Below are 27,200 nucleotides of genomic sequence, written 5' to 3'. Positions count from 1 at the left end.
GGAGTGATGAAGACAAGGCAGATAATGGGTGGATGGAGAAGAAGGTAAATTAAGGTGGGAGGAAAGAGTGATGTTCGGTAGAAGGGGAATGAGGGAAGCTTTGCAGCACAACATTTCACTTTGAACATATGACTTCTGTCTTGATATCTACATTTACATTATTCCGACCCCTTCACTTTTTCCACATTTTGTTACGTTACAGCCTTATTCTAAAATGGATTCAATTGTTTTTTCCCTCATCAATCTACACACTACCCCATAAATGACAAACACAGGGTTTTAGAAATAAAAAACGGAAATATTACATTTATGTAATTATTCAGACCTTTTACTCAGTACTTTGTTGAAGCACCTTTGGCAGCGATTACAGCCTCGAGTCTTTTTGGGTGTTACGCTACAAGCTAGGCACACCTGTATTTTGGGAGTTTCTCCCATTCTTCTCTGCAGATCCTCTTAAGCTCTGACAGGTTGGATGGTGAGCATCGCTGCACAGCTATTTTCAGGTCTCTCCAAAGATGGTAAATTGGGTTCAAGTCCGAGCCTGGCTGGGCCACTCAAGGATATTCATAGACTGGTTTTCATCAAGGATCTCTCTGTAGTTTTCTCTGTTCATGTTTCCCTCGATCCTGACTAGTCTCCCAGTCCCTGGTGCTGAAAAACATCCCCACAGCATGATGCTGCCACTACCATGCTTCACCGTAGGGATGGCATTGGCCAGGTGATGAGAGGTGCCTGGTTTCTGTGACGCTTGGCATTCAGGCTAAAGAGTTCAATCTTGGTTTCATCAGACCAGATCCTCTTGTTTCTCATAGTCTTGAGAGTCCTTTAGGTGCCTTATGGCAAACTCCAAGTGAGCTGTCATGTGCCTTTTACTGAGGGGTGCTTTCCGTCTGGCCACTCTACCATAAAGTCCTGATTGGTGGAGTGCTGCAGAGATAGTTGTCCTTCTGGAAGGTTCTCCCATCTCCACAAAGGAACTCTGGAGCTCTGTCAGAGTGACCATTGGGCTCTTGGTCACCTCCCTGACCTAGGCCCTTCTCCCCCGATTGCTCAGTTTGGCCGGGCGGCCGGCTCTAGAAAGAGTCTTGGTGGTTCCAAACTTCTTCCATTTAAGAATGATGGAGGCCACTGTGTTCTTGGGGACCTTCAATGCTGCAGAAATGTTTTGGTAACCTTACCCAGATCTGTGCCTCGGCACAATCCTGTCTCGGAGCTCTACAGACAATTCCTTCGACCTCATGGCTTGGTTTTTGCTCTGACATGCACTGTCAACTGTGGGACCTTATATAGACAGGTGTGTGCCTTTCCAAATCATGTCCAATCAATTGAATTTACCACAGGTGAACTCCAATCAAGTTGTAGAAACATCTCAAGGATGATCAATGGAAACAGGATGCAACTGCGCTCAATTTCCATTCTCATAGCAAAGGGTCTGAATTCTTATGTAAATAAGGTATTTCTGTTTTTTTATTTATAGTACATTTGCAAAAATGTCTAAACCTGTTTTTGCTTTGTCATTATGGGGTATTGTGTGTAGATTGATGAGGAACATGTTTTATTTAATCAATTTTAGAATAAGGCTGTAAAGTAACAATGTGGAAAAAGTGAAGATGTCTGAATACTTTCAGAATGCGCTGTACATATTTTCTCAACACCTGTCTTTCTATCGCTCTCTCTTTCTTTAAACACCTCTTTCTCTCTCTCCCTCCTTCTCTCAGTGTTGTAAGTTTGTGTGGACTGACGGCTCCAACTGGAACCCCTGGGGAGCCCATCGCCTGCTGGACGAGCCGCGAGGACTGTGTGGAGATGAACTGAAGCAGTAAGAGATGGATGGAGGGAGGAGTGATGGGAAGGAGAGAGGGATGGATGGTTTTTACTTGCAATAGCTGTGATATATGTTTGTTTTTACCTACCTTAGTTGAATGCAGTGGCTAATTAACGGCTAAAATGACAAACGTGAAATTAACATTTAATGGAAGGTGGTGGGGAGGAAGTTAGAATGAAATGTGGAGAGAAGAGATGCTATTTTGAACACATTTTAACCTCTGTTTGTCTGTCTGTCTCTCTGTATATGTGTTCTCTATCTCCAAGGCATTGGGAAGTGGAACGACCACACATGCTTCACCAAGAAGAGCACGTGTGCTTCAAGAACAGAGTTTGAGGAGAGAGAGAGACTGTGGGTCTTTTCTAATATCCACACTCACATACTTAGTATGAAGCAGCAATGGGTCCCCTGGTCAAAATATTGCACTATAAAGGATAGGGTGCCATTTCGCACTCACCCTGCTCCTTTCTCTAATGATCCCAACCCACAGATCTCCCACTGTGAAACCAAACCACAGAGAGATGTGCCTGCTTTCTGCAAACTAAAAAAATGCATGAAAAATAGAAATAAAGAGTGTTAAGCAAGTAAACAACTAGAGTTTTTGTTTGTCTGTTTCGAGCAGGATTTGAGTCTCTGGCAGAATCAAACCAGAATCAAATTGAAGTGACATCATTTTATTTAAGTTGTGGGTAGCCTTTAATAGGAGCTCAAATACAATAGTCCATGGTGGGTCACATGCAAAGTTAAGGATTACACATACAACCTCCACTATGAAAATATTACAGGTAAATTACAGGTTCATGTGAAATATTAGGGATATTACAATGCTATACATATATGCATTCTCTGTCTGGGGTGAAGTCTACCCTAGATACAGATCCAGGATCTGCTTCCCCTTCCCCAATCCTTACCATAACCATTTGTGGGGAAAATGTTAAACTGATCCAAGATTAGGGTCTATGGGCAATATCACCCTAAACCTACATTTGCAGCCAAACATCCCAAATTGCCACCACCCACCCCTTTCCATTCCATTGGCTGTCCGTTAGCCGTATTGCCCAATGGAAAAGGCCCCTGAGTCGTTTGACTGCTTCTCTACTCCAATGAACTCCCTACTCCGATACAGCCCATTGCTGGATAAGGAGTTCTCGATCTGCGTGTCTGATACCTAATGGAGTAATGGTAGATTGGGGGAGAGAGAGGAAATTACTTTATTGAATTGTATACACTTGAAGAACATCAGGTGCACATTTTCACTTAGTCTCCAGTTGCTATCAATGCATGATTTAAGTGGACGTTAGAATTTGCCCCTTAGTTTCAACTATTCCTCTGGGCCGTATGTATCAACTTCTCAGAGTAGGCTTACTGATTTAATATCAGTTTTGCCTTTTAGATTACAATGAATAAGGTCATGGGATAGGGGTGAGCTGATCCTAGATCAGCACTCCTACTCTGAGATGGGGCCCCAGGCTTGCAAAGGCTGACACTTGTTATTAAGAGAAATATCTATATCACAGTAAGCAGGGTTGGTGTCTTGCCTATAATTTTACCTCCTCAAACTTCTTGGCCTTGTATTGCTCTGCTCCCTTCAGAAAGTTCAAGAGTATGATGTCACAAAGCACGGTGCCCTGCAACCAATCCAAGGCAGAGAAAGAAAACAAGGTTTTAAAATAGAATAGAAAGAAATTGAAGAAATGAGGAGAGAAGATGAGAAGAAAGGAGAAGAGAGTAGAAAATAAGAATAACTTCATTTTCCCCGGAAATAAATTCAGTTGGCGAGACATTTTCAAACTAGCCAATAGAGACTGTGTGGATAATATTATTACAAAGTTAAGAGACTGAAGGTGGAACAGATATGTTTTAATTCAAAACTAGCCTAGAGACGGTGTGGATAGAAAGTAGCAACTGAAAAGAAGGGCTCACCACTCCAACTGACGTAAAAGCAGCTACCATGTTGATCAGAGTTGGGATCATGTTAAACTTCCCTGCCTGTAAGAAACAAGTTAAGTACTTTTTTCTTTTAAGGGGTTAAGTATTTTACAGAAGTGAACATAACACACACACACACACACACACACACACACACACACACACACACCACAAACACACACACACACACACACACACACACACACACACACACACACACACACACACACACACATGACCCCCCCATCTAATAACACATACATGTAGAACAGTCATGGACCCACATAGGCAATTAGAGACACACACACACACACACACACACACACACACACACACACACACACACACACACACACACACACACACACACACACACACCTTCCATTAAAATCACTCACATTTCCATTGACAAGCACATCAAACCTGATGGCATAGGCCTTGAGCAGAGTACGGTAATCTGTCCCGTTGTCCATCTTGTAGTACTTAGCATACCTATCAGCACAACATGGACAGAGAGTAAGGACATGGGCAATGCACATGGGTTGACAGCTAATCCTACCCCGAGTCCATATTTACAAACGAAGCATGTATTTAGTGAGTCCGCTAGATCAGAGGCAGTAGGGATGACCAGGGATGTTCTATTGATAAGTATCTGAATTAGACCATTTTCCTGTCCTGCTAAGCATTCCAAATGCAACGAGTACTTTTGGTTGTCAGGGAAAATGTATGGAGTAAAAAGTACATAATTGTCTTTCGATTTTGGAAAATTGCGCTGAAGAGGATGGCTGACGTTTTACATGCCCGTAATCAATTGTGCTATTTTGTTAGTTTTTTTTGCGTTGTTCGTAACTTATTTTTTTACTTATTTTGTGCATAATGTTGGTGCTACTGTCTCTTATGACTGAAAATAACTTTTGGACATCAGAACTGGGATTACTCACCACGGACTGGAAGAAGCTTTTTCCTTTAACGAGTCCAACGAGAAAGATATACTGCTCTCCCGGGGACAGGCCCAGGTCCATGTCATTTGCGTGAAGAAAAGACGTAGGAAAAGAGGACGCAGATCAAGCTGCCTTTTGAGAATCCATAAGCGAGCGAGTAAACTCCCATTACCATCAATTCTACTTGCTAACATGCATTCATTGGAAAATAAAATGGATGACCTACGATTACGACTTTCCTACCAACGAGATATTAAGACCTGTAATATCCTATGTTTGGCTAAACGACGACACAGACAATATAGATCTGAAGGGATTTTCAATGCACCGGCAGAACAGAGAAGCTACGTCTGGTAAGACAAGGGGTGGGGGTGTGTGTCTTTTTGTCAATAACAGCTGGTGCGCAATGTCAAATATGAAAGAAGTCTTGAGGTATGATAAGCTGTAGACCACACTATCTCCCAAGAGAGTTCTCATCTATATTATTTGTAGCCGTCTATTTACCACCACAGACCGATGCTGGCACTAAGAGTGCACTCAACCAACTCTATAAAACCATTAGCAAACAAGAAAATCCTCTCCCAGAAGCGGGGCTCTTAGTGGCTGGTGACTTTAATGCAGGCAAACTTAAATCAGTTTTACCAAATTCTTACCAACATGTCACATGTGCAACCAGAGGGGAAAAAACTCTAGATCACCTTTACTCCACACACAGAGATGCATACAAACCTCTCCCCCGCCCTCCATTTGGCAAATCCAACCATAATTCTATCCTCCTGATTCCTGCTTACAAGCTAAAACTTAAACAGGAAGTACCAGTGACTCGCTTAATATGGAAGTGGTCAGATGATGCGGATGCTACGCTACAGGACTGTTTTGCTAGCACAGACTGGAATATGTTCCGGGATTCATCGAATGATATTGAGGTGTATACCACCTCAGTCATCAGCTTCATCAACAAGTGCATTCCCACAGTGACCGTACGTACATATCCCAACCAGAAGTCATGGATTACAGGCAACATCCGCATCGAGCTAAAGGCTAGAGCTGCCGCTTTCAAGGAGCGGGACACTAATCCGGATGCCTATATGAAATCCTGCTATGCCCTCAGATGAACCATCAGTCAAACAAAGCGTCAATACAGGTTTAAGATTGAATCCTATTACACCGGCTTAGACGCTCGTCGGATGTGGCAGGGCTTGAAAACTATTATGGACTACAAAGGGAAACCCAGATGCGAGCTGCCCAGTGAAGCGAGCCTACCAGACGAGCTATATACCTTTTATGCACTCTTCAAGGCAAACAACACTGAAGCATGCACGAGAGCACCGGCTGTTCTGGATGACCGTGTAATAACGCTCTCGTTAGCCGATGTAAGCAAGACCTTTCCACAGGTCAACATTCACAAAGCCGCAGGGCCAGATGGATTACCAGGATGTGTACTCAAAGCATTCGCGGACCAATTGGCAAGTATCTTCACAGACATTTTCAACCTCTCCCTGACTGAGTCTGTAATACCTACATGTTTCAAACAGACCACCATAGTCCCTGTGCCCAAGGAAGCGAAAGTAACCTGCCTAAATGATTAGTAGCACTCACACCGGTAGCCATGAAGTGCGTTTGAAAGGTCATGGCTCACATCAACAGCATCCTCCTGGATACCCTAGACCCACTCCAGTTTGCATACCACCCCAACAGATCCACGGATGACGCAATCTCAATCGCACTCAACACTGGCCTTTCCCACCTGGACAAAAGGAACACCTACGTGAGAATGGTGTTCATTGAGTACAGCTCAGCGTTCAAGACCATAGTGCCCACAAAGCTCATCACTAAGCTAAGGATCCTGGGACTAAATACCTCCCTCTGCAACTGGATCCTGGGTAGGCAACAACACGTATTCCACACTGATCCTCAACACTGGGGCCCCTCAGGGGTGTGTACTCCCCTCCTGTACTCCCTGTTCACCCACGACTGCGTGGCCAAACACGACTCCAACACCATCATTAAGTTTGCTGACGACACAACAGTGGTAGGCCTGATCACCAACAACGATGAGACAGCCTATAGGGAGGAGGTCAGAGAACTGGCAGTGTGGTTCCAGGACAACAACCTCTCCCTCAATGTGAGCAAGACAAAGGAGCTGATCGTGGACTACAGGAAAAGGCGGGCTGAACAGGCCCTCATTAACATCAATGGTGCTGTAGTGGAGCGGGTCGAGAGTTTCAAGTTCCTTGGTGTCCACATCACCAACGATCTATCATGACCCAAACACACCAAGACAGTCGTGAAGAGGGCACGACAAAACCTTTTCCCCCTCAGGAGACAGAAAAGATTTGGCATGGGTCCCGAAATCCTCAAAAAGTTCTACAGCTGCACCATCGAGAGCATCCTGACCGGTTGCATCCCCGCCTGGTATGGCAACTGGCAAGGGATGGAATAAGAATATGTACATATAAATATATGGATGAGCGATGGCCAAGCGACATTGACAAGATGCAATAGATGGTATAAAATAAGTATATACTGTACATATGAGATGAGTAATGTAAGATATGTAAACATTATTAAAGTGGCATTTTTTAAAGTGACTAGCGATCCATTTATTAAAGGGGCTAATGATTTGAGTCTGTATGTTGGCAGTAGCCTCTTTGTGTTAGTGATGGCTGTTTAACAATCTGATGGCCTTGAGATAGAAGCTGTTTTTCAGTATCTCGGCCCCAGCTTTGATGCACCTGTACTGACCTCGTCTCATGGATGGTAGCGGGGTGTACAGGCAGTGGCTCGGGTGGTTGTTGTCCTTGATAATCTTTTTGGCCTTCCTATGACATTGGGTGCTGTAGGTGTCCTGGAGGGCAGGTAGTTTGCCCCCTGTGATGCGTTGTGCAGACCGCACCACCCTCTGGAGAGGTTGATGGCGGTGCAGTTGCCATACCAGGCAGTGATACAGCCCGACAGGATGCTTTTAATGTGCATCTGTAAAAGTTTGTGAGGGTTTTAGGTGACAAGCCACATTTCTTCAGCCTCTTCTTCACCACTCTGTCTGTGTGCGTGGACCATTTCAGTTTGTCCGTGATGTGTACGCCGAGGAACTTAAAACTTTCCACCTTCTACACTACTGTCCCGTCGATGTGGATAGGGGGGTGCTCCCTCTGCTGTTTCCTGAAGTCCACGATCATCTCCTTTGTTTTGTTGAAGTTGAGTGAGAGGTTGTTTTCCTCACAACACACTCCGAGTGCCCTTACCTCCTCCCTGAATCCTGAGCCAAATATTGTGTGTCATTCAGTTGTTGTAGCCACTAGGTGGTGATCTACCTCAGTGGTTATCAACTGGTGTGCTGCGAAACTTTTCCTAATCTCGATCATTTTTTGAACACTCACTTATACACGTGACCTGTGAAATGCACATGGAATTTTGTCTTGGGAGCACCAGTGCCGCTCAGATAATACATTGAATGGCACATTGTTTCAAGTCCCGTGTGCTCAGGCTGTTGTTACCTTTGTATCATTTGAAGGTCACGCATCATGAGCAAGGTCATTTTTATAATTTTACTTTGCCTGTGACTGAGAACCATTAGCACATGCACGTCTGATTAGGCTTACCTGTACCACAGCCTCTGCCACAGAAAAATACGGAGCGTGGTGTTGTGTTCCTGGTTGCACCTTTACAATGCAGAAAACCAATGTCTTTAACCCAACCCGTTAAAAATGAATGACCTATTTTATCAGAGCTAAAAAAAATCCTTCCAGCACATTTTTCGTGGGGTGCTCATTAAGGGGTATCAGAAAAATGTATCAAATAAACCCGATTTAATCTATTCAAATTTTTGTCACAGAAGTAGATGACTTGCAGTTTGGATCAGATGAGACTGAGTTAATTTACACTAAATCAATTAATAGGGACATTTTAGGTGTCAGACCTAATTTTTTCTTCCATCACGCTGTGCCGTGGTAAAATCACTGATCTAGCTTAAAGACATTTACCACTCATAGGCAACCCAATTTGAAGAAGAAGACAATGCTCGGATCATTGACTGATCGCTCCCAACCCATAGGAATCCCCACCAATTTGACTACTTTAAAATGGTGTAAGCCCTCAATGGCAATGTCCATGCAAAAACTGGTTATATACATCTAGATATCTCTATGTATCTCTATGGGGCTCACACTCTAAAGGTTAGAGGTCAGAGGTCATGGCTACCTGAAGTTGTACCCAGGGGAGACGCTGTTCTTCTCCGACATGGCGTCCAGCCGGGTGAAGGAGTAGGAGGGGTTACACTCATCCTCTGACTTGTCCAGGTCACACATCCAGCCAATCTTTATACCTATCACCCCTCCCTGTAGGAAGGGGTTGACATACATTTAGAAAATCTCTCTCTGGGAAAAAGACAGCATTTGAATGTAGCCTAAAGGGGAAGGAGTGAATACAGCCGACGGGTAGGAAAAAGAGAGAAAGAGAGCATAATATGTGAGTATATAAAAAGACTAGTATCGATGGAAATAACTGTGGATAGAAATCACAGGAGGCTGCTAATAATGGCTGGAACGGAGCAACTGAAATGGCATCAAACACCTGGAAACCACGTGTTTGATGAATTTGTTACCATTCCACTGATTCCACTCCAGTCATGAATAAGAACCTGTTCGCCCCAATTAAGGTGCCACCAACATTCAGTGATAGTAACACATCGCATTCAGAAGGTATTCAGACCCCTTCCTTCATTACACATTTTGTTACATTACAGCCTTATTCTAAAATTGATAAAATCCTTTTTTCCCCCCTCATCAATCTACACACAATAACCATAATGACAAAGCAAAAACGTTTTTTTTAGAAATGTTTGCAAATGTATATATATTTTTTAAACAGAAATAACTTAATTACATAAGTATTCAGACCCTTTGCTATGAAACTTGAAAATGAGCTCAGGTGCATCCTGTTTCCATTGATCATCCTTGAGCTGTTTCTACAACTTGATTGGAGTCCACCTGTGGTAAATTCAATTGATTGGACATGATTTGGAAAGGCACACACCTGTCTATATAAGGCCTCACAGTTGACAGTGCATGTCAGAGCAAAAACCAAGCAATGAGGTCAAAGGATTGTCAGTAGATCTCCGAGACAGGATTGTGTCGAGGTACAGATCTAAGGAAGGGTTCCAAAACGTTTCTTCAGCATCGAAGTTCCCCAAGAACACAGTGGCCTCCATCATTCTTAAAAGGAAGAAGTTTGCAACCACCAAGACTCTTCCTATAGCTGGACACCTGGGTCAAACTGAGCAATTGTGGGAGAAGGGCCTTGGTCAGGGAGGTGACAAAGAACCCGATGGTCACTCTGACAGAGCACCAGAGTTCCTCTGTGGAGATGGGAGAACCTTCCATAAGGATAACGATCTCTGCAGCACTCCACCAATCAGGCCTTTATGGTAGAGTGGACAGATGGAAGCCTCTCCTCAGTAAAAGGCATATGACAGCCCATTTAGAGATTTCCAAGAGGCCCTTAAAAGGACAAGATTCTCTGGTCTGATGAAACCAAGATTGAACTCTTTGGCCGGGCACCATCCCTACGGTAAAGCATGGTGGAGGCTGTGGGGATGTTTTTCAGCGGCAGGGACTGGGAGATGAATGAAGCAAAATACAGAGATCCTTGATGAAAACCTGCTCCAGACTGCTCAGGACCTCAGACTGGACAATGATCCTAAGCAAACAGCCAAGACAACTTAGAAGTGGCTTCAGGGCAAGTCTCTAAATGCCCTTAAGTTGCCCAGACTTGAACCCAATCGAACATCTCTGGAGAGACCTAAAAGTAGCTGTGCAGCGACGTTTCTCATCCAACCTGACAGAGCTTGAGAGGATCTGCAGAGAAGAATGGGAGAAACTCCCCAAATACAGGTGTACCAAGCTTGTAGCATCATACCCAAGAAGACTTGAGGCTGTAATCACTGCCAAATGTGCTTCAACAAAGAACTGAGTAAAGGGTCTGAATACTTATGTAAATGTGATATTTCAGTTTTTTTATATATAAAAAAAATGCCAAAAGAATCCAAAAGCCTGTTTTTCCTTTGTCATTATGGGGCATTGTGTGTAGATTGATGAGGGAAAATAACAATTTTATCAATTTTAGAATAAGGCTGTAACATAACAACATGTGGAAAAAGTGAAGGGGTCTGAATACTTTCTGAATGCACTGTATGCCAAGTTAATATACTAGTATGGATATATACCTGGGAGTGAACCACCATACCTTCTGTGCCAGCGTGGTGAAGTTCTGGTGTGCATAGCGGATGACGTCCCCCACCCTGAAGATGGGACAGTAGGTGTTGTTCTCATGGTCAAAGTTACACGCCTTGATGTACTGAGGGGTGATGGTGGGCAGGAAGTTACCCCTGAGATGCGCACACACACACACACATATAAACACAGGAGAGACAGGGGACCATTTAGAGTTGTAACATGATTATCTTTATCATCATGGTCAACATCATTATCAACATCAACATCATCATAATCATCATCATAATCAATCATCATCATCCTCACTTGGTGAAGTTGAAGAGGGGGAAACGGATGCTGTTCTTGATGAAGATGGTAAAGTTCTCCACCTCCATCATAGGATGCCTGAGGGAAGGTCAGAAAGAAAACCATGTTCATCAACATACACATCTGAGCGCGACATATGTTTGTTGTTGAACGCCGAAAGCTGAACGAGAGACCTCGGTTTATTGTTTTTGTAAAGCTGTCAGTGTTTTTATATACTTATATTTGATTTTGGATCCTGCGGCTCTGTTGGGCTTAGTTGCTCTGAGCGCTGCTGTCTGTCCCGGGATCCTTCAGGATTCCGCAGAGGGGGAGAGACATGGAAGCCCAGCTAGACTAGCTGGTTCGGCGGTCTCAAATTGAGGTCACTATTGAACGTTTCCAGTGCTGCAGGAGCTGTGTTTACTTTGCTTTGTTCCAGGACAACGTGGACCATGCTGACTTTCAATGCAGCAACTGCTTGCTTGCGGAGGACTACAGGAGCGAAGTGGCTACTCTTAGCAAGCAAGTAGCACACCTACACAAGCTACTGGGGAATTCACGCCCGCGTACTTTTTATTTTTCTTCCACCCCAGTAGCCGGACGCCGCTCTGTTCTGGTGGAATGGAACACAAGTCACTTTTGTCATGACGTTGGCCTGTGGGTAAGGTTTATGACCCCCCCATAAATACCTTTCTCCCTTCCCCTCTCTTTCTGACCCTACTGAAGGACTGTTGAATAGCCTGTGTTAAATATAGAGAGTCTGGGAACATCAAACAAATGGGGAAAAGGAACCATATTTTGGTAATAAAACCAGTTGGAAATATGCTTTGGAACGTAATGAGTATGGATGTCAGTTCGGTTGTCATCTGAGACATTATGACTGATGACAGGACGACATAAACTGTACCTGGGAAAGTATACACCCTCTAGTTATCAGAGTCACATGGAATTGTTATGCAATTGAAATGTTTGATATTGAAATTGTTTGTTAGGAGATTAAATGTAATTTTAGCTTCCAAATGAGAGAATTGGGTTTTCATAAGGAAAGTGCCGTGCTTGATCAGTGGCCCGCCCCTGTGAAGAGACAGGGGTTATAAACGATGAAACACATCCTTCCCCCTCTCCACTATATAAGCCTTTGACGAAAAGATAACCACATGTTCCACTACGTGAGGTCTGCAACCTCTGCGTTATAAGGACACACATGTCAAGTACAGAACTAAGCCAACCTCGGCGTGAGCTTTGGTGGCGAATGGTATGAACTTTGAGCTTATTCACTACAGAAGTGATACTTCCTAGCCATTGAGTTAGCAGCGGCCGCTGTAGACGTGGGCTAGGAAAGGACGGACGACGGATCCAGTCTAACAACCACAGACGAAGATACCACCATGTATCCACTTTACCACCATTGACATTCTTCCGAGGACAGGAAGATCTGTTGGCCAACCTGGCCAGCATCTACGACCAATCTACCGAAGCGCAGCTCAGAGTAAATATTTATTGCATTTTCCTTTTCCAAATGGGCGATAATTTAGAATGCATAAGATAATGTATTTACGATAGCATAGCTGCTGTTTCTTTGTTCCTAAGTCTTCCCGCTCTTTCATTTAAGCCAACCCCCTTTCTTTGTGTAATTAATGTCAGCTCCGTCCACCAGGGACGTTTTCTGTATGACATCATTTGTGTTCTGTGTATATGTAATTCTGTGTGATTAGTTTAGGTACTTAGTAAATAAATAATTAAACCCAATTTTGTATTGCTGATTCAACTTGTTAGCCAGGGTTCGTGAAGATAACCAAGAATTTACAACTTTCATTATTAGACTGAAAATAAGATGATTAAGATGACGGCTATCGATGTAAAATATTACTAAGTATTTTAAGAGTTTATTCGGAAGATAACAGCTCTATAAACGTTCTTCCGTGGTGCCCCGACTTTCTAGTTAATTACATTTACATGATTAGCTTAATCAGGTAATATTAATTACAGAGAAAGGATTTTATAGAATAGCATGTCATATCACTTAATCCGGCATAGCCAAAGACACGACACTTTAATAATGTTTACATATCTGGCATTACTCATCTCGTGTGTACAGTTGAAGTCAGAAGTTTACAAACACTTACGTTGGAGTCATTCAAACTCATTTTTCAACCACTCCACAAATGTTGTGTTAACAAACTATAGTTTTGGCAAGTCGGTTAGGACATCTACTTTGTGCGTGACACAAGTCATTTTTCCAACAATTGTTTACAGACAGAATATTTCACTTATAATTCACTGTATCACAATTCCAGTGTGTCAGAAGTTTACATACACTAAGTTGACTGTGCCTTTAAACAGCTTGGAAAAATCCAGAAAATGATGTCATGGCTTTAGAAGCTTCTGATAGGCTAATTGATGTCATTTGAGTCAATTGGAGGTGTACCTGTGGATGTATTTCAAGGCCTACCTTCAAACTCAGTGCCTCTTTGCTTGACATCATGGGAAAATCCAAAGAAATCAGCCAAGACCTCAGAACAAAAATTGTAGACCTCCACAAATCTGGTTCATCCTTGGGAGCAATTACCAAACGCCTGAAGGTACCACGTTCATCTGTACAAACAATAATACGCAAGTATAAACACCATGGGACCACGCAGCCGTCATACCTCTCAGGAATGAGACGTGTTCTGTCTCCTAGAGATGAACGTACTTTGGTGCGAAAAGTGCAAATCAATCTCAGAACAACAGCAAAGGACCTTGTGAAGATGCTGGAGGAAACCGGAAACCGGTACAAAAGTATCTATATCCACAGTAAAAAGAGTCATATATCGACATATTGTGAAAGGCCACTCAGCAAGGAAAAACTGCTTCAAAACTATACTATACTATTCTACTGTATCTTAGTCCGTTCCGCTCTGACATCGCTCATCCATATGTATATAGTCTTAATTCATTCCTACTTAGATTTGTGTGTATTGGGTATATGTTGTGTAATTTGTTAGATATTACTTGTAAGATATTACTGCACTGTTGGAGCTAGAAGCACAAGCGTTTCGCTTCAACTGCAATAACATCTGCTAATCACATTTATGTGACCAATAAATTTGAATTGGAAGTGTCGCCGCCGTGTCGGCTCTCCACAGCCGACTGGCCGGTGCTCAGCAGGGTTCCATCCCCGAAGGTGTCTCCCCTTCCCTGGAGAACAGAGCTGTTCTCGACCCAACCAACCAGCCATGGAGATACGTCACCCGACATGGAAGTCGAAGACCGCGTCCTCTGGCAACAGGGGTCTTCTTGGAGATGTTGAGCTCGGACCTGACACAGACCAGAAACAGCTTTGCCACCCTGGATCCAGAGGTTCCAGCGCCTTCTTCCTTGGGGGCTTCCCACTCAAGATCGGATCTGGAGGTACCTGTGTCTTCATCCTCTGTTCTGTCTCCCTCACCGGTGACTTCTACCTCAGGATCAGATCCTCGGAGCTCCCACCCTCATCAGACTGTGAGGCTGCGTGAGAGACAAGCCCATTTAACATCGCCAGCTGTCATCATAAGCAGCTCTATGAAACATCTTGGTTCCCAAGGCAAAAACCCTGTGCTGCCCAGGAGCACGACTACAGGACATCACAAGGCTGCTTCCGACTGTTCTACAACAGATGCCGGGACGCTGACACTGTCGTAATCCATGTGGGGTCAAACGACATCAGGAGGGCTAGCTCGGAACATCTGAAAATGGATTTTAAGAACTGATTTTAGCATTAAAAGACAAAAAAAAACAGCCAATCGTTTCAGGACCAGTACCATCGTTGGGCCGTGGGTGTGAAAGATTCAGCAGGCTACTGGCCTTACACATCTGACAAAAATATTATTGTAGCTCTGCTTGAGTCACTTTTATAGATAACTTTGACACCTTCTGGAAACAGAAGATACTCTACAGGAATGACGGAGTCCATCCGAATCATCTTGGCTCCTGCATTTCAAGGCTGCATTGAAACAATGACTTATCAATGACCCAAGACCAGCTCAGCTAATCCGTACCATTGAGATGTCATAATGCTGCATTAAATGTACATTATCATAGGGGCATTGGCACACACAATGTAAGTAACTTAATTTATGTCCCGCTAATTGCCCTGAATACCTTTGTTAACCCTACAGCTATTGGATGCAGTAATCATGAGCCTATGAACAAGAGTTACACTGTTAGCACTGAGGCGGTGTACCCTAGTAGGAAGACCACTTTTGCAGCTCACCATGCACTATCAAGTCTACTTCTGATAAGCTTCCCAGTAAAGCTTTAAAAACAATCAAGCAACACAGAAAAGTGCTAAAAATAGCCCATAGTAACATATGCAGCCTGAGAAACAAGGTCCATGAAGTCAATAACTGGCTTGCAACAGATGACATTCATGTCATTCATATACCTCTCTTTCGTATCATCCGAGATCCCTAAAGATTGGAAAGCTGCCGCAGTCATCCCTCTCTTCAAAGGGGGTGACACTCTAGACCCAAACTGTTATAGACCTATAACCATCCTGCCCTGCCTTTCTAAAGTCTTCGAAAGCCAAGTTAATAAACAGATCACTGACCATTTCGAATCCCACCGTACCTTCTCCGCTGTGCAATCCGGTTTTTGAGCTGGTCATGGGCGCACCTCAGCCATGCTCAAGGTCCTAAACAATATCATAACCGCCATCGATAAAAGACAGTACTGTGCAGCCGTCTTCATCGACTTGGCCAAGGCTTTCGACTCTGTCAATCACCGTATTCTTATCAGCAGACTCAACAGCCTTGGTTTCTCAAATGACTGCCTCGCCTGGTTCACCAACTACTTCTCAGACAGAGTTCAGTGTGTCAAATCGGAGGACCTGTTGTCCGGACCTCTGGCAGTCTCTATGGGTGTGCCACAGGGTTCAATTCTCAGGTCGACTCTTTTCTCTGTATATATCAACGATGTCGCTCTTGCTGCGAGTGATTGCCTGATCCACCTCTACGCAGACGACACCATTCTGTATACAACTGGCCCTTCTTTGGAAACTGTATTAACTAACCTCCAAACGAGCTTCAATGCCATACAACACTCCTTCCAACTGCTCTTAAATGCTAGTAAAACCAAATGCGTGCTTTTCAACCGTTCGCTGCCCACACCCGCCCGCCCGACTAGCATCACTAATCTGGACGGTTCTGACTTAGAATATGTGGACAACTACAATTACCTAGGTGTCTGGCTAGACTGTAAACTCTCCTTCCAGACTCATATTAAACATCTCTAATCCAAAATTAAATCTGGAATCGGCTTTCTATTTTGCAACAAAGCCTCCTTCACTCACGCCGCCAAACATACCCTCATAAAACGGACTATCCTACCGTTCCTTGACTTCTGCGATGTCGTTTACAAAAAAGCTTCCAATACTCTACTCAGCAAACTGGATGCAGTCTATCACAGTGCCATCCGTTTTGTCACCAAAGCCCCTTATACCACCCACCACTGCGACCTGTATGCTCTAGTCGGCTGGCCCTCGCTACATTCATCGCCAGACACACTGGCTCCAGGTCATCTATGAGTCTATGCTTGGTAAAGCTCCGCCTTATCTCAGCTCACTGGTCAAGATAACAACACCCACCAGTTACATGCACTCCAGCAGGTATATTTCACTGGTCATCCCCAAAGCCAAACCTCCTTGGCTGCCTTTCCTTCCAGTTCTCTGCTGCCAGTGACTGGAACGAATTGCAAAAATTGCTGAAGCTGGAGACCTATATTTCCCTCACTAACTTTAAACATCAGCTATCTGAGCAGCTAACCAATCGCTGCAGCTGTACATAGCCCATCTGTAAATAGCCCACCCAATCTACCTACCTCATCTCCATATTATTTTTATTTACTTTTCTGCTCATCAGTATTTCTACTTGCACATCACCATCTGCTCATCTATCACTCCAGTGTTCATTTGCTAAATTGTAATTACTTCGCTACTATGGTCTATTTATTGCCTTACCTCCTCACGCCATTTGCACACACTGTATATAGACTTTCTTTTTATTTCTATTGTGTTAGTGACTGTATGCTTGTTTATTCCATGTGTAACTCTGTGTTGTTGTTTGTGTCGCACTGCTTTGCTTTATCTTGGCCAGGTCGCAGTTGTAAATGAGAACTTGTTCTCAACTGGCTTACCTGGTTAAATAAAGGTGAAATAAAAATAATAAAAATATATATATTCTGACTATCTCTGAAACTCACTTAGATAATACCTTTGATGATACAGTGGTAGCAATACATGGTTATAATGTTTACCGAAAAGACAGAAATGCCAATGGGGGCGGTGTTGCGGTTTATATAAAGAACCACATTCTTGTAAAGCTTAGATCTAATGTTAAATACTCTTGAAGTAATATGGCTACAGGTTCATCTGCCTCACCTAAAGCCCATTCTTGTGGGAAGCTGCTATAGACCACCAAGTGCTAACAGTCAGTATCTGGATAATATGTGTGAAATGCTTGATAATGTATGTGATCTCAACAGAGAAGTATACTTTCTGGGTGATTTAAATATTGACTCTCATCAAGCTGCCCACTCAAGAAAAAGACGTCAAACTGTAACCAGTAACCTGGTTCAAGTTGTCGGTCAACCCACCATGGTATTTACAAACAGCACAGGAATGAAATTGATCACATCTTTACTAATGCTGCAGAAATTGCTTTAAAGCAGTATACAAATCCATAGGATGTAGTGATCACAATATAAAAGCCATATCTGAGAAAACCAAAGTTTAAAAGCTGGGCCTAATATAATGTATACTGCTTAAAAACAATTCAGGGAACACTTAAACAACACATCCTAGATCTGAATGAAAGAAATAATCTTATTAAATACTTTTTCTTTACATAGTTGAATGTGCTGACAACAAAATAACACAAAAATAATCAATAGAAATCCAATTTATCAACCCATGGAGGTCTGTATTTGGAGTCACACTCAAAATTAAAGTGGATAACCACACTACAGGCTGACCCAACTTTGATGTAATGTCCTTAAAACAAGTCAAAATGAGGCTCAGTAGTGTGTGTGGCCTCCACGTGCCTGTATGACCTCCCTACAATGCCTGGGCATGATCCTGATGAGGTGGCGGATGGTCTCCTGAGGGATCTCCTCCCAGACCTGGACTAAAGCATCCGCCAACTCCTGGACAGTCTGTGGTGCAACGTGGCGTTGGTGGATGGAGCGAGACATGATGTCCCAGATGTGCTCAATTGGATTCAGGTCTGGGGAATGGGCGGGCCAGTCCATAGCATCAATGCCTTCCTCTTGCAGCAACTGCTGACACACTCCAGCCACATGAGGTCTAGCATTGTCTTGCATTAGGAGGAACCCAGGGCCAACCGCGCCAGCATATGGTCTCACAAGGGGTCTGAGGATCTCATCTCGGTACCTAATGGCAGTCAGGCTACCTCTGGCGAGCACATGGAGGGCTGTGCGGCCCCCCAAAGAAATGCCACCCCACACCATGACTGACCCACTGCCAAACCGGTCATGCTGGAGGATGTTGCAGGCAGCAGAACGTTCTCCACGGCGTCTCCAGACTCGGTCACGTCTGTCACATGTGCTCAGTGTAAACCTGCTTTCATCTGTGAAGAGCACAGGGCGCCAGTGGCGAATTTGCCAATCTTGGTGTTCTCTGGCAAATGCCAAACGTCCTGCACGGTGTTGGGCTGTAAGCACAACCCCCACCTGTGGACGTTAGGCCCTCATACCACCCTCATGGAGTCTGTTTCTGACCGTTTGAGCAGACACATGCACATTTGTGGCCTGCTGGAGGTCATTTTGCAGGGCTCTGGCAGTGCTTCTCCTGCTCCTCCTTGCACAAAGGCGGAGGTAGCGGTCCTGCTGCTGGGTTGTTGCCCTCCTACGGCCTCCTCCACGTCTCCTGATGTACTGGCCTGTCTCCTGGTAGCGCCTCAATGCTCTGGACACTACGCTGACAGACACAGCAAACCTTCTTGCCACAGCTCGCATTGATGTGCCATCCTGGATGAGCTGCACTACCTGAGCCACTTGTGTGGGTTGTAGACTCCGTCTCATGCTACCACTAGAGTGAAATCACCGCCAGCATTCAAAAGTGACCAAAACATCAGCCAGGAAGCATAGGAACTGAGAAGTGGTCTGTGGTCCCCACCTGCAGAACCACTCCTTTATTGGGGGTGTCTTGCTAATTGCCTATCATTTCCACCTGTTGTCTATTCCATTTGCACAACAGCATGTGAAATTATTGTCAATCAGTGTTGCTTCCTAAGTGGACAGTTTGATTTCACAGAAGTGTGATTGACTTGGAGTTACATTGTGTTGTTTAAGTGTTCTCTTTATTTTTTTGAGCAGTGTAGAATAGGTCATACAATAAGTTTTGTAGTGATTCATATGTTGATGATGGAAATAATATTTGCTGGTCTGTGGTGTGTAATGAGGAGCAACCAGACGCTGCACTTGACACATTTATGAAATTGCTTAAAACTGTTAAATCCCCTTGGATACATGAGGAATTGAAAAATGTTATGTTTGAGAGGGAGGAGGCAAAAGGTATGGCAAATAAGTCTGGCAGCCCAACTGACTGGCAAACGTACTGCAAATGAAGAAATAATGTGATTAAGCTAAATAAAAATAAACTATACTATGAAACAAAGATAAATTATATAAAGAATGATGGAGCACCTTAAATGACATTTTGGGGGAAAAAAACAACTCAGCTCCATCATTCATTGAATCATGCCAGCAACAAATGCTGACACTACACATCCAAGTGTATCTGACCAAATTATGAAAGACAAGACTTGTACTTTTGAATTCCGTAAAGTCAGTGTGGAAGACGTGAAAAAATTATTGTTGTCTATCAACAATGACAAGCCACCGGGGTCTGACAATCTGAACGGAAAATGATTGAGGATTATAGCGGACGATATTGCCACTCCTATTTGCCACATCTTCAATTTAAGCCTACTAGAAAGCGTGTGCCCTCAGGCCTGGAGGGAAGCTAAAATCATTCCCTACCCAAGAATAGTAAAAACCCCCTTACTGGCTCAAATAGCTGACCAATCAGCCTGCTACCAACACTTAGTAAACTTCTGGAAAAAATTGTGTTTGACCAGATACAATGCTATTTCACAGTAAACAAATTGATAACAGACTTTCAGCATGCATATAGAGAAGGACACTCAACAAGCATGGCACTTACACAAATTACTGATGATTGGTTGAGAGAAATTGATAATACAATTATTGTGGGGGCTGTCTTGTTAGACTTCAGTGCAGCTTTTGACATTATCAATTAGAGTCTGCTGCTGGAAAAACGTATATGTTATGGCTTTACACCCCCTGCTATAATGTGGCTATATAGTTACTTGTCTAACAGAACACAGAGGGTGTTCTTTAATGGAAGCCTCCAAAACATAATCCAGGTAGAATCAGGAATTCCCCAGGGTAGCAGTTTAGGCCCCTTGCTTTTTTCAATCAATACTAACGACATGCCACAGGCTTTGAGTAAGGCCAGTGTGTTTATGTATGTGGATGACTCAACACTATACATGTCAGCTACTACAGTGACTGAAGTGACTGCAACACTTAACAAAGGGCTGCAGTTCGTTTTGGAATGGGAAGCAAGGAATAAGTTACTCCTAAATATTTCCAAACGAAAAGTATTGTATTTGGAACAAATCATTCACTAAATCCTAAAACTAAAATTGAGCAAGTTGAGGTGACTAAACTGTTTGAGTAACCCTGGATTGTAAACTGTCATGGTCAAAACATATTGATACAGCAGTAGCTAAGATGGGGAGAAGTCTGTCAATAATAAAGCGCTGCTCTGCCTTTTTAACAACACTATCAACAAGGCAGGTCCTACAGTCCCTGGTTTTGTCGCACCTGGACTACTGTTCAATCATGTGGTCAGGTGCCACAAAGAGGGACTTGGGAAAATTGCAGTTGGCTCAGAACAGGGCAGCACGGCTGGCCCTTAAGTACACGGAGAGCTAACATTAATGACATGCATGTCAATCTCTCATGGCTCAAAGTGGAAGAGAGATTGACTTCCTCATTACTTGTTTTTTACTTGTTTTTTGACAAACTGAATGTACCGAGCTGTCTGTTTAAAATACTAACACACAGCTCGGACACCCATGCATACCCCATAAGACATGCCACCAGAGGTCTCTTCACAGTCCCCAAGTCCAGAACAGATTATGGAAGGCACACAGTACTACATAGAGCCATGACTACATGGAAGCCTATTCCACATCAGGTAACTGATGCAAGCAGTAGAATCAGATTTAAAAAGCAGGTAAAAATATACCTTATGGAACAGCGGGGACTGTGAAGTAACACAAACATAAGCACAGACACATGCACACACGATAACATATGCACTATACACACACATACACATGAATTTTGCGTTGTAGATATGTGGCAGTGGAGTATGGGCCTGAGGGCACACACTAGGTATTGTAATGTTTTTAAAATTGTATAACTGCCTTAATTTTGCCAGACCCCAGGATGAGTAGCTGCTGCCTTGGCAAATACAAATACACACACACACACACGCACGCACGCACGCACGCACGCACGCACGCACGCACGCACACGGTTACCCACGTCTTGATGTAGTCGATCTCCGCGGGGCACCAGCCTCTGATCTCACAGGTGTTGAGGGTGTCGTTGAAATGTACACACCTGCCCGTCGGAAGACCTGAGGAAGAGAGGGAGGGTAAAGAGAGAGGGGGAAAGAGAAAGAGAGAGGCAGGGGAGAGAGAGACAGAGAAAGAAAGAAAGAAAGAAAGAAAGAAAGAAAGAAAGAAAGAAAGAAAGAAAGAAAGAAAGAAAGAAAGAAAGAAAGAAAGAAAGAAAGAAAGAAAGAAAGAAAGAAAGAAAGAAAGAAAGAAGGACAGATAGGGACAATAAATGACAAAGACCAAACCATTATTCTGGAAGCAACTGTTTGGCAAATTCTGTAACATCTTCAATCCTCTGAAGGAAAGACAATAAGAAAGGGAAGCAAATTGATACAGAAAAAGTGGAGAACCTCACCATTTCCTCCAGGCTTGTTGAGGAACCTAGTGCAGTTGTTGTCGTGCGTACACTTGAATTTCATCTCACTCTGTGCATCACACATAATACAGTGTTAGAGTAACATACAGAGACAGAGACAGAGGAAGACAGACAGACACAAAGAGACAGACAGAGAGAGAAAGAGACAGACAGAGAAAGAGACAGACAGACAGACAGACAGACAGACAGACAGACAGACAGACAGACAGACAGACAGACAGACAGACAGACAGACAGACAGACAGACAGACAGACAGACAGACAGACAGACAGACAGACAGACAGACAGACAGACAAAAACACAGAGAGAGAGAGAGAGAGAGAGAGAGAAGAACAAACATATGGGGGGGAAACAACAGAGGGCCAATGGTAGAGTAAGTGGTCTCACTTCGGGACAGTATCCCTGCACCTGGTTCTCTGTGGTGATGAATTTAGTGATGATGCAGAACACAGAGGCCCCCTGTCAGACCACACACACACACACACACACACACACACACACACACACACACACACACACACACACACACACACACACACACACACACACACACACACACACACACACACACAGCATCAAAAACACTCCCATTTCCATTGACCAGCACATCAAACCTGATGTCATAATCCACACATACCTCAGTATCAATATTTGGTATCCATTTTGTGTCAAGTATTAAGCGATGTTTAAAGGGCTTTTAACAAATCCACTACCCACGAAGCGCCTACAACAACCCAGATATAAACAAAGACTGAGCAAGCAGAGGAGACAGAGGCTATACAACAACTATACAAAGGCTCCTTAGTCTATCTATCAATGCCAATTGCCAACATTAACATAAGGAATCCAAATATCTCAGACCATAATCAATAGAATGTGTCGCTTGTCGGTGTGTGTGTGTGTGTGTGTGTGTGTGTGTGTGTGTGCATGCTTGGGTACCTACAGTACGTGCGTGCATGTGTGCATGTGTCTGTGTGTGCGCATGCACGCGTACAGATGTTTGCGTGTGTTTTTGTGTTACCTGAGAAGGGGTGACGTACTCAGCTACGTCCATGACTCGGTTGTTGTACAGTCCAAAGCCTTTGACTTTGGTCATGACAGACGACTCTATAGCCGTGTCTCTGATCTGGTACGCCTTCTCATGCACAAACACCCACCTGAGAGAGGTGCAGGAGAGGAAGAAGGAGAGAGAAGAGAGAGGGGGGGATGGAGAGAGAGGGGTTGAGATAACATAATGGGAAAAATCATTCAACCACAGTTTCCCTTCTCTTTCTGTCACGTATAGAGTAATAATGAATGGTCTATGAGTCTTTAAAGACTGGCCCTTCGTTGGGCTGAAAGAGATTCTAATTAACAAACAATAGATTCATAAGATTCAGCTCCATAAGCAGATGTTGAAAAAAACATTTGTTTGAAAAGACGTTGAAAATACCTAAAGCACAGCCTTTATAATGAGAAATGTGCATCTGACTGGAAGTGTGCGGAGACTTTTTCCTGTTTCTCCAATGAAAAGACGTTGAAAAGACGTCTTTCAACCAATTTTTCTCACCGGGAGATCCAGAATGAGCATAGGGTGATAGTACTTGCGTCTGACTGGAAGTGTGCGGAGACTTTTTCTTGTTTCTCCAATGAAAAAACGTTGAAAAGACGTCTTTCAACCAATTGCTTTCACTGGGAGATCCAGAATGTGAGTGATAGAGGGATACTACTGACCCGATGAAGTAGGTGATGATGAGGAGCTGTACGACGCGGTTGATGATCCCGATGGTCCAGCTCTTCACCACCACCGACTTGGTGGTCTCGTAGGTGAAGAAGTCTGTGATACACGTCCACATCCTGGCGTTGAGGCAACCCGCAACACCCAATAAATTCAACGTGTCACAGCGAACAATTCACAGAATGCCTCTTCAGAGTGTGTACAGTACGTGTGACTTAGCTACACCCCCCCCAAAACAAAAGACAAATCTCAAGATGTGTTGATTTCCCTACATACTAAAACACTGCTATTTGTTCCAAAAAAGCAACCTGATCCTATTCTTCGCTTCTTTCAAAAAGGTCCAAATAACAGACCTCAGTGTCGCTGCTGAAGTAGTGAAATGGTAAACATCCTTACTCTCTCCCTCCCCCTTTCTCCATCTCTCTCTTTACCCCCTTCTCTCATCTCTCTTTTCCCCCCTCTCTCCATCTCTCTCCATCTCTCTCTTTACCTCCCTCCCTCCCCCTCTCTCTTTCTGTCTCTGCTTTTTTCTTTCCTCCACTTACCAGATTGACTCTCAACCCCTTTATCTTTCTTTCTCCTCTTCTGCTTCCCCTAATGCACACACACGCACACGCACACGCACGCACGCACGCACGCACGCACACACGCACACACACACACACACACACACACACACACACACAAACACAAACACACACGCACACGCACACACACACACACACACGCACACGCACACGCACACGCACACACACACACACAAACACACACACACAAAAAGATGAGGAAAAGACTTGAGCGTTTCTAAGGAGGAGGAGATTCATTTCCTGAGTGGTGCCAGTCAGTCTGTCAGCATCCTCAGTAAAATTACCAAAACTGGAGTTCGAAGTAAAATACAATCCCATTACAATTAACGACAGACACAACGCACGCACAAATTAACATTTAATGCGCAGTAACCTGGATTGTTAATTTCCTCATCTGTTGTCTTTGGCCCTTAACCTGAGGTCTAAAAGTCCATGACCATAGCTATTGCATGCTACTGTATGTATGTTATAGATACATTTTCATAAATATCGATTTCACCCGAAGTTTCAACCGTGTCTTCATCCCAAGTGGCACCCTATTCCCTATATAATGCCCTACTTTTGACCAGGGTCCATAGGTCAAAAGTAGTGCACTATGAAGGGAATAGGGCGTCATTTGGGATGCAGCCCCTTGTCTTTGACCATGCACATTGAAAGATGAACATATAACCTAATGTACGGCTCCACCACTTTTCAGCGTTATTTTCATTATCTCCAGCACAATACCAGTGTCTACATATGTGAAAACGGTGTATTTCTACATTTTGTAAAAAAAACATTTAAAGTTAACATTTTAAAGACAGTGATTTTCAAACACTATGACATTCTTTTTTTAACCACGCTCTGTTTTCACATATGGATTGGTGCTGGAGATAATAAGGTTGAAAAGTAGCCCTTTAATAATGCATAATAATTGATTGGATTTATATAGCGCTTTTCCATAGACTGAAAGATACTAGACTAGAGATTAAGGCAGTATCTCTGGATGTCAGATATGTGTATGTATACAGTATAATAATAATAACACATTTTAATTGTACAGCGCTTTTCATTCCAGAGTTGTCTTAAAGGTCTACGGAGGGGGAAAAAAGTAAATACACTACCGTTCAAAAGTTTGGGGTGACTTAGAAATGTCCTTGTTTTTTAAAGAATAGGTCACTTTTTGTCCATTAAACTAACATCAAATTGATCAGAAATACAGTGTAGACATTGTTAATGTTGATAATGACTATTGTAGCCGGAAACGGCTGATATTTTATGGAATATCTACGTTGGTGTACAGAGGCCCATTATCAGCAACCATCACTCCTGTGTTCCAATGGCATGTTGTATTATTTAATCCAAGTTTATCATTTTAAAAGGCTAATTGATCATTAGAAAACCCTTTTGCAATTATGTAAGCACAGCTGAAAACTGTCGTCGTAATTAAAGAAGCAATAAAACTGGCCTTCTTTAGACTAGTTGAATATCTGGAGCATCAGCATTGGTGGGTTCGATTACAGGCTCAAAATGGCCAGAAACAAAGGCTTTCTTCTGAAACTTGTCAGTCTATTCTTGTTCTGAGAAATGGAGGTTATTCCATGCGAGAAATTGCCAAGAAACTGAAGATCTCATACAACGCTGTGTACTACTCCCTTCACAGAACAGCGCAAACTGGCTCTAACCAGAATAGAAAGAGGAGTGGGAGGCCCCGGTGCACAACTGAGCAAGAGGACAAGATAAACAGACATCTCACAAGTCCTCAACTGGCAGCTTCATTAAATAGTACCCGCAAAACACCAGTCTCAACGTCAGCAATAAAGAGACGACTCCGGGATGCTGGCCTTCTAGGCAGAGCTGCAAAGAGAAAGCCATAGCTCTGTCCAGTGTCTGCGTTCTTTTGCCCATCTTAATCTTTTTTTATTGGCCAGTCTGAGATATGGCTTTTTCTTTGCAACTCTGCCTGGAAGTCCAGCATCCCGGATTCACTTCTTCATTGTTCCAAACTTCTTCCATTTAAGAATGGTGGAAGCCACTGAGTTCTTGGGAACCTTCAATGCTGCAGACATTTTTTGGTACCCTTCCCCAGATCTGTGCCTCGATACAATCCTGTCTCAGACCTCTACGGACAATTCCTTCGACCTCATGGCTTGGTTTTTGCTGACATGCACTGTCAACTGCGGGACCTTATATAGACAGGTGTGTGCCTTTCCAAATCATGTCCAATCAATTGAATTTACCACAGGTGGACTCCAATCAAGTTGTAGAAACATCTCAAGGATGATCAATGGAAACAGGATGCACCTGAGCTCAATTTTGAGTCTTATAGCAATGGGTCTGAATACTTTTGTAAATAAGGTATTTATGCTTTTTATTTTTAATAAATTTGCAAAGATAAAAAAAAAAAAAGGTTTTCACTTTGTCGTTATGGGGTATTGTGTGTAGATTGATCAGGATTTTCTTTAAATTTAATCATTTTTGAATAAGACTGCAATGTAACAAAAAGTGGAAAAAGTCAAGGGGGCTGAATACTTTAAGAATGCACCGTATTTCTGTATTTTGAAAGTTATATATCTTGAAAACTTGATTGCTGACATGCAACACATTTTGGCACTATATCAACAATTGACTAA

At 43.3% G+C, this 27,200-nt stretch overlaps 1 protein-coding gene across 1 annotated transcript; it reads right to left on the bottom strand.

The window, feature by feature from the left end:
• Window positions 1-2,508: 2,508 nt before the first annotated feature.
• LOC106609920 (P2X purinoceptor 3) lies at window positions 2,509-24,421 on the bottom strand. The gene is made up of 12 exons (XM_045723223.1): window positions 23,998-24,421; window positions 23,306-23,441; window positions 22,672-22,743; window positions 22,263-22,332; window positions 21,831-21,924; window positions 11,235-11,312; window positions 10,939-11,080; window positions 8,896-9,032; window positions 4,153-4,246; window positions 3,749-3,814; window positions 3,376-3,453; window positions 2,509-2,993 (listed from the first exon to the last, which is right to left on the bottom strand). Exons 1-12 carry the CDS (start codon window positions 24,117-24,119, stop codon window positions 2,871-2,873), a joined length of 1,212 nt encoding a protein of 403 aa, XP_045579179.1. The 5' UTR covers window positions 24,120-24,421; the 3' UTR covers window positions 2,509-2,870.
• Window positions 24,422-27,200: the final 2,779 nt, after the last annotated feature.

The sequence above is a fragment of the Salmo salar genome, chromosome ssa08 (genome assembly GCF_905237065.1).
Source record: "Salmo salar chromosome ssa08, Ssal_v3.1, whole genome shotgun sequence".
Taxonomy (NCBI): domain Eukaryota; kingdom Metazoa; phylum Chordata; class Actinopteri; order Salmoniformes; family Salmonidae; genus Salmo; species Salmo salar.
This window is presented reverse-complemented; position numbering and strand designations above follow the sequence as displayed.

Excerpts from the sequence above, each read along its gene's own strand:
- LOC106609920 (XM_045723223.1), bottom strand. The coding sequence starts at position 24,119 with ATGTGGACGTGTATCACAGACTTCTTCACCTACGAGACCACCAAGTCG. Across the intron at positions 21,925-22,262 it reads CAACAAGCCTGGAGGAAATG|GTCTTCCGACGGGCAGGTGT; the intron begins GTGAGGTTCTCC and ends TCTCTTCCTCAG. Across the intron at positions 11,081-11,234 it reads CCCCTCTTCAACTTCACCAA|GGGTAACTTCCTGCCCACCA; the intron begins GTGAGGATGATG and ends TGCGCATCTCAG.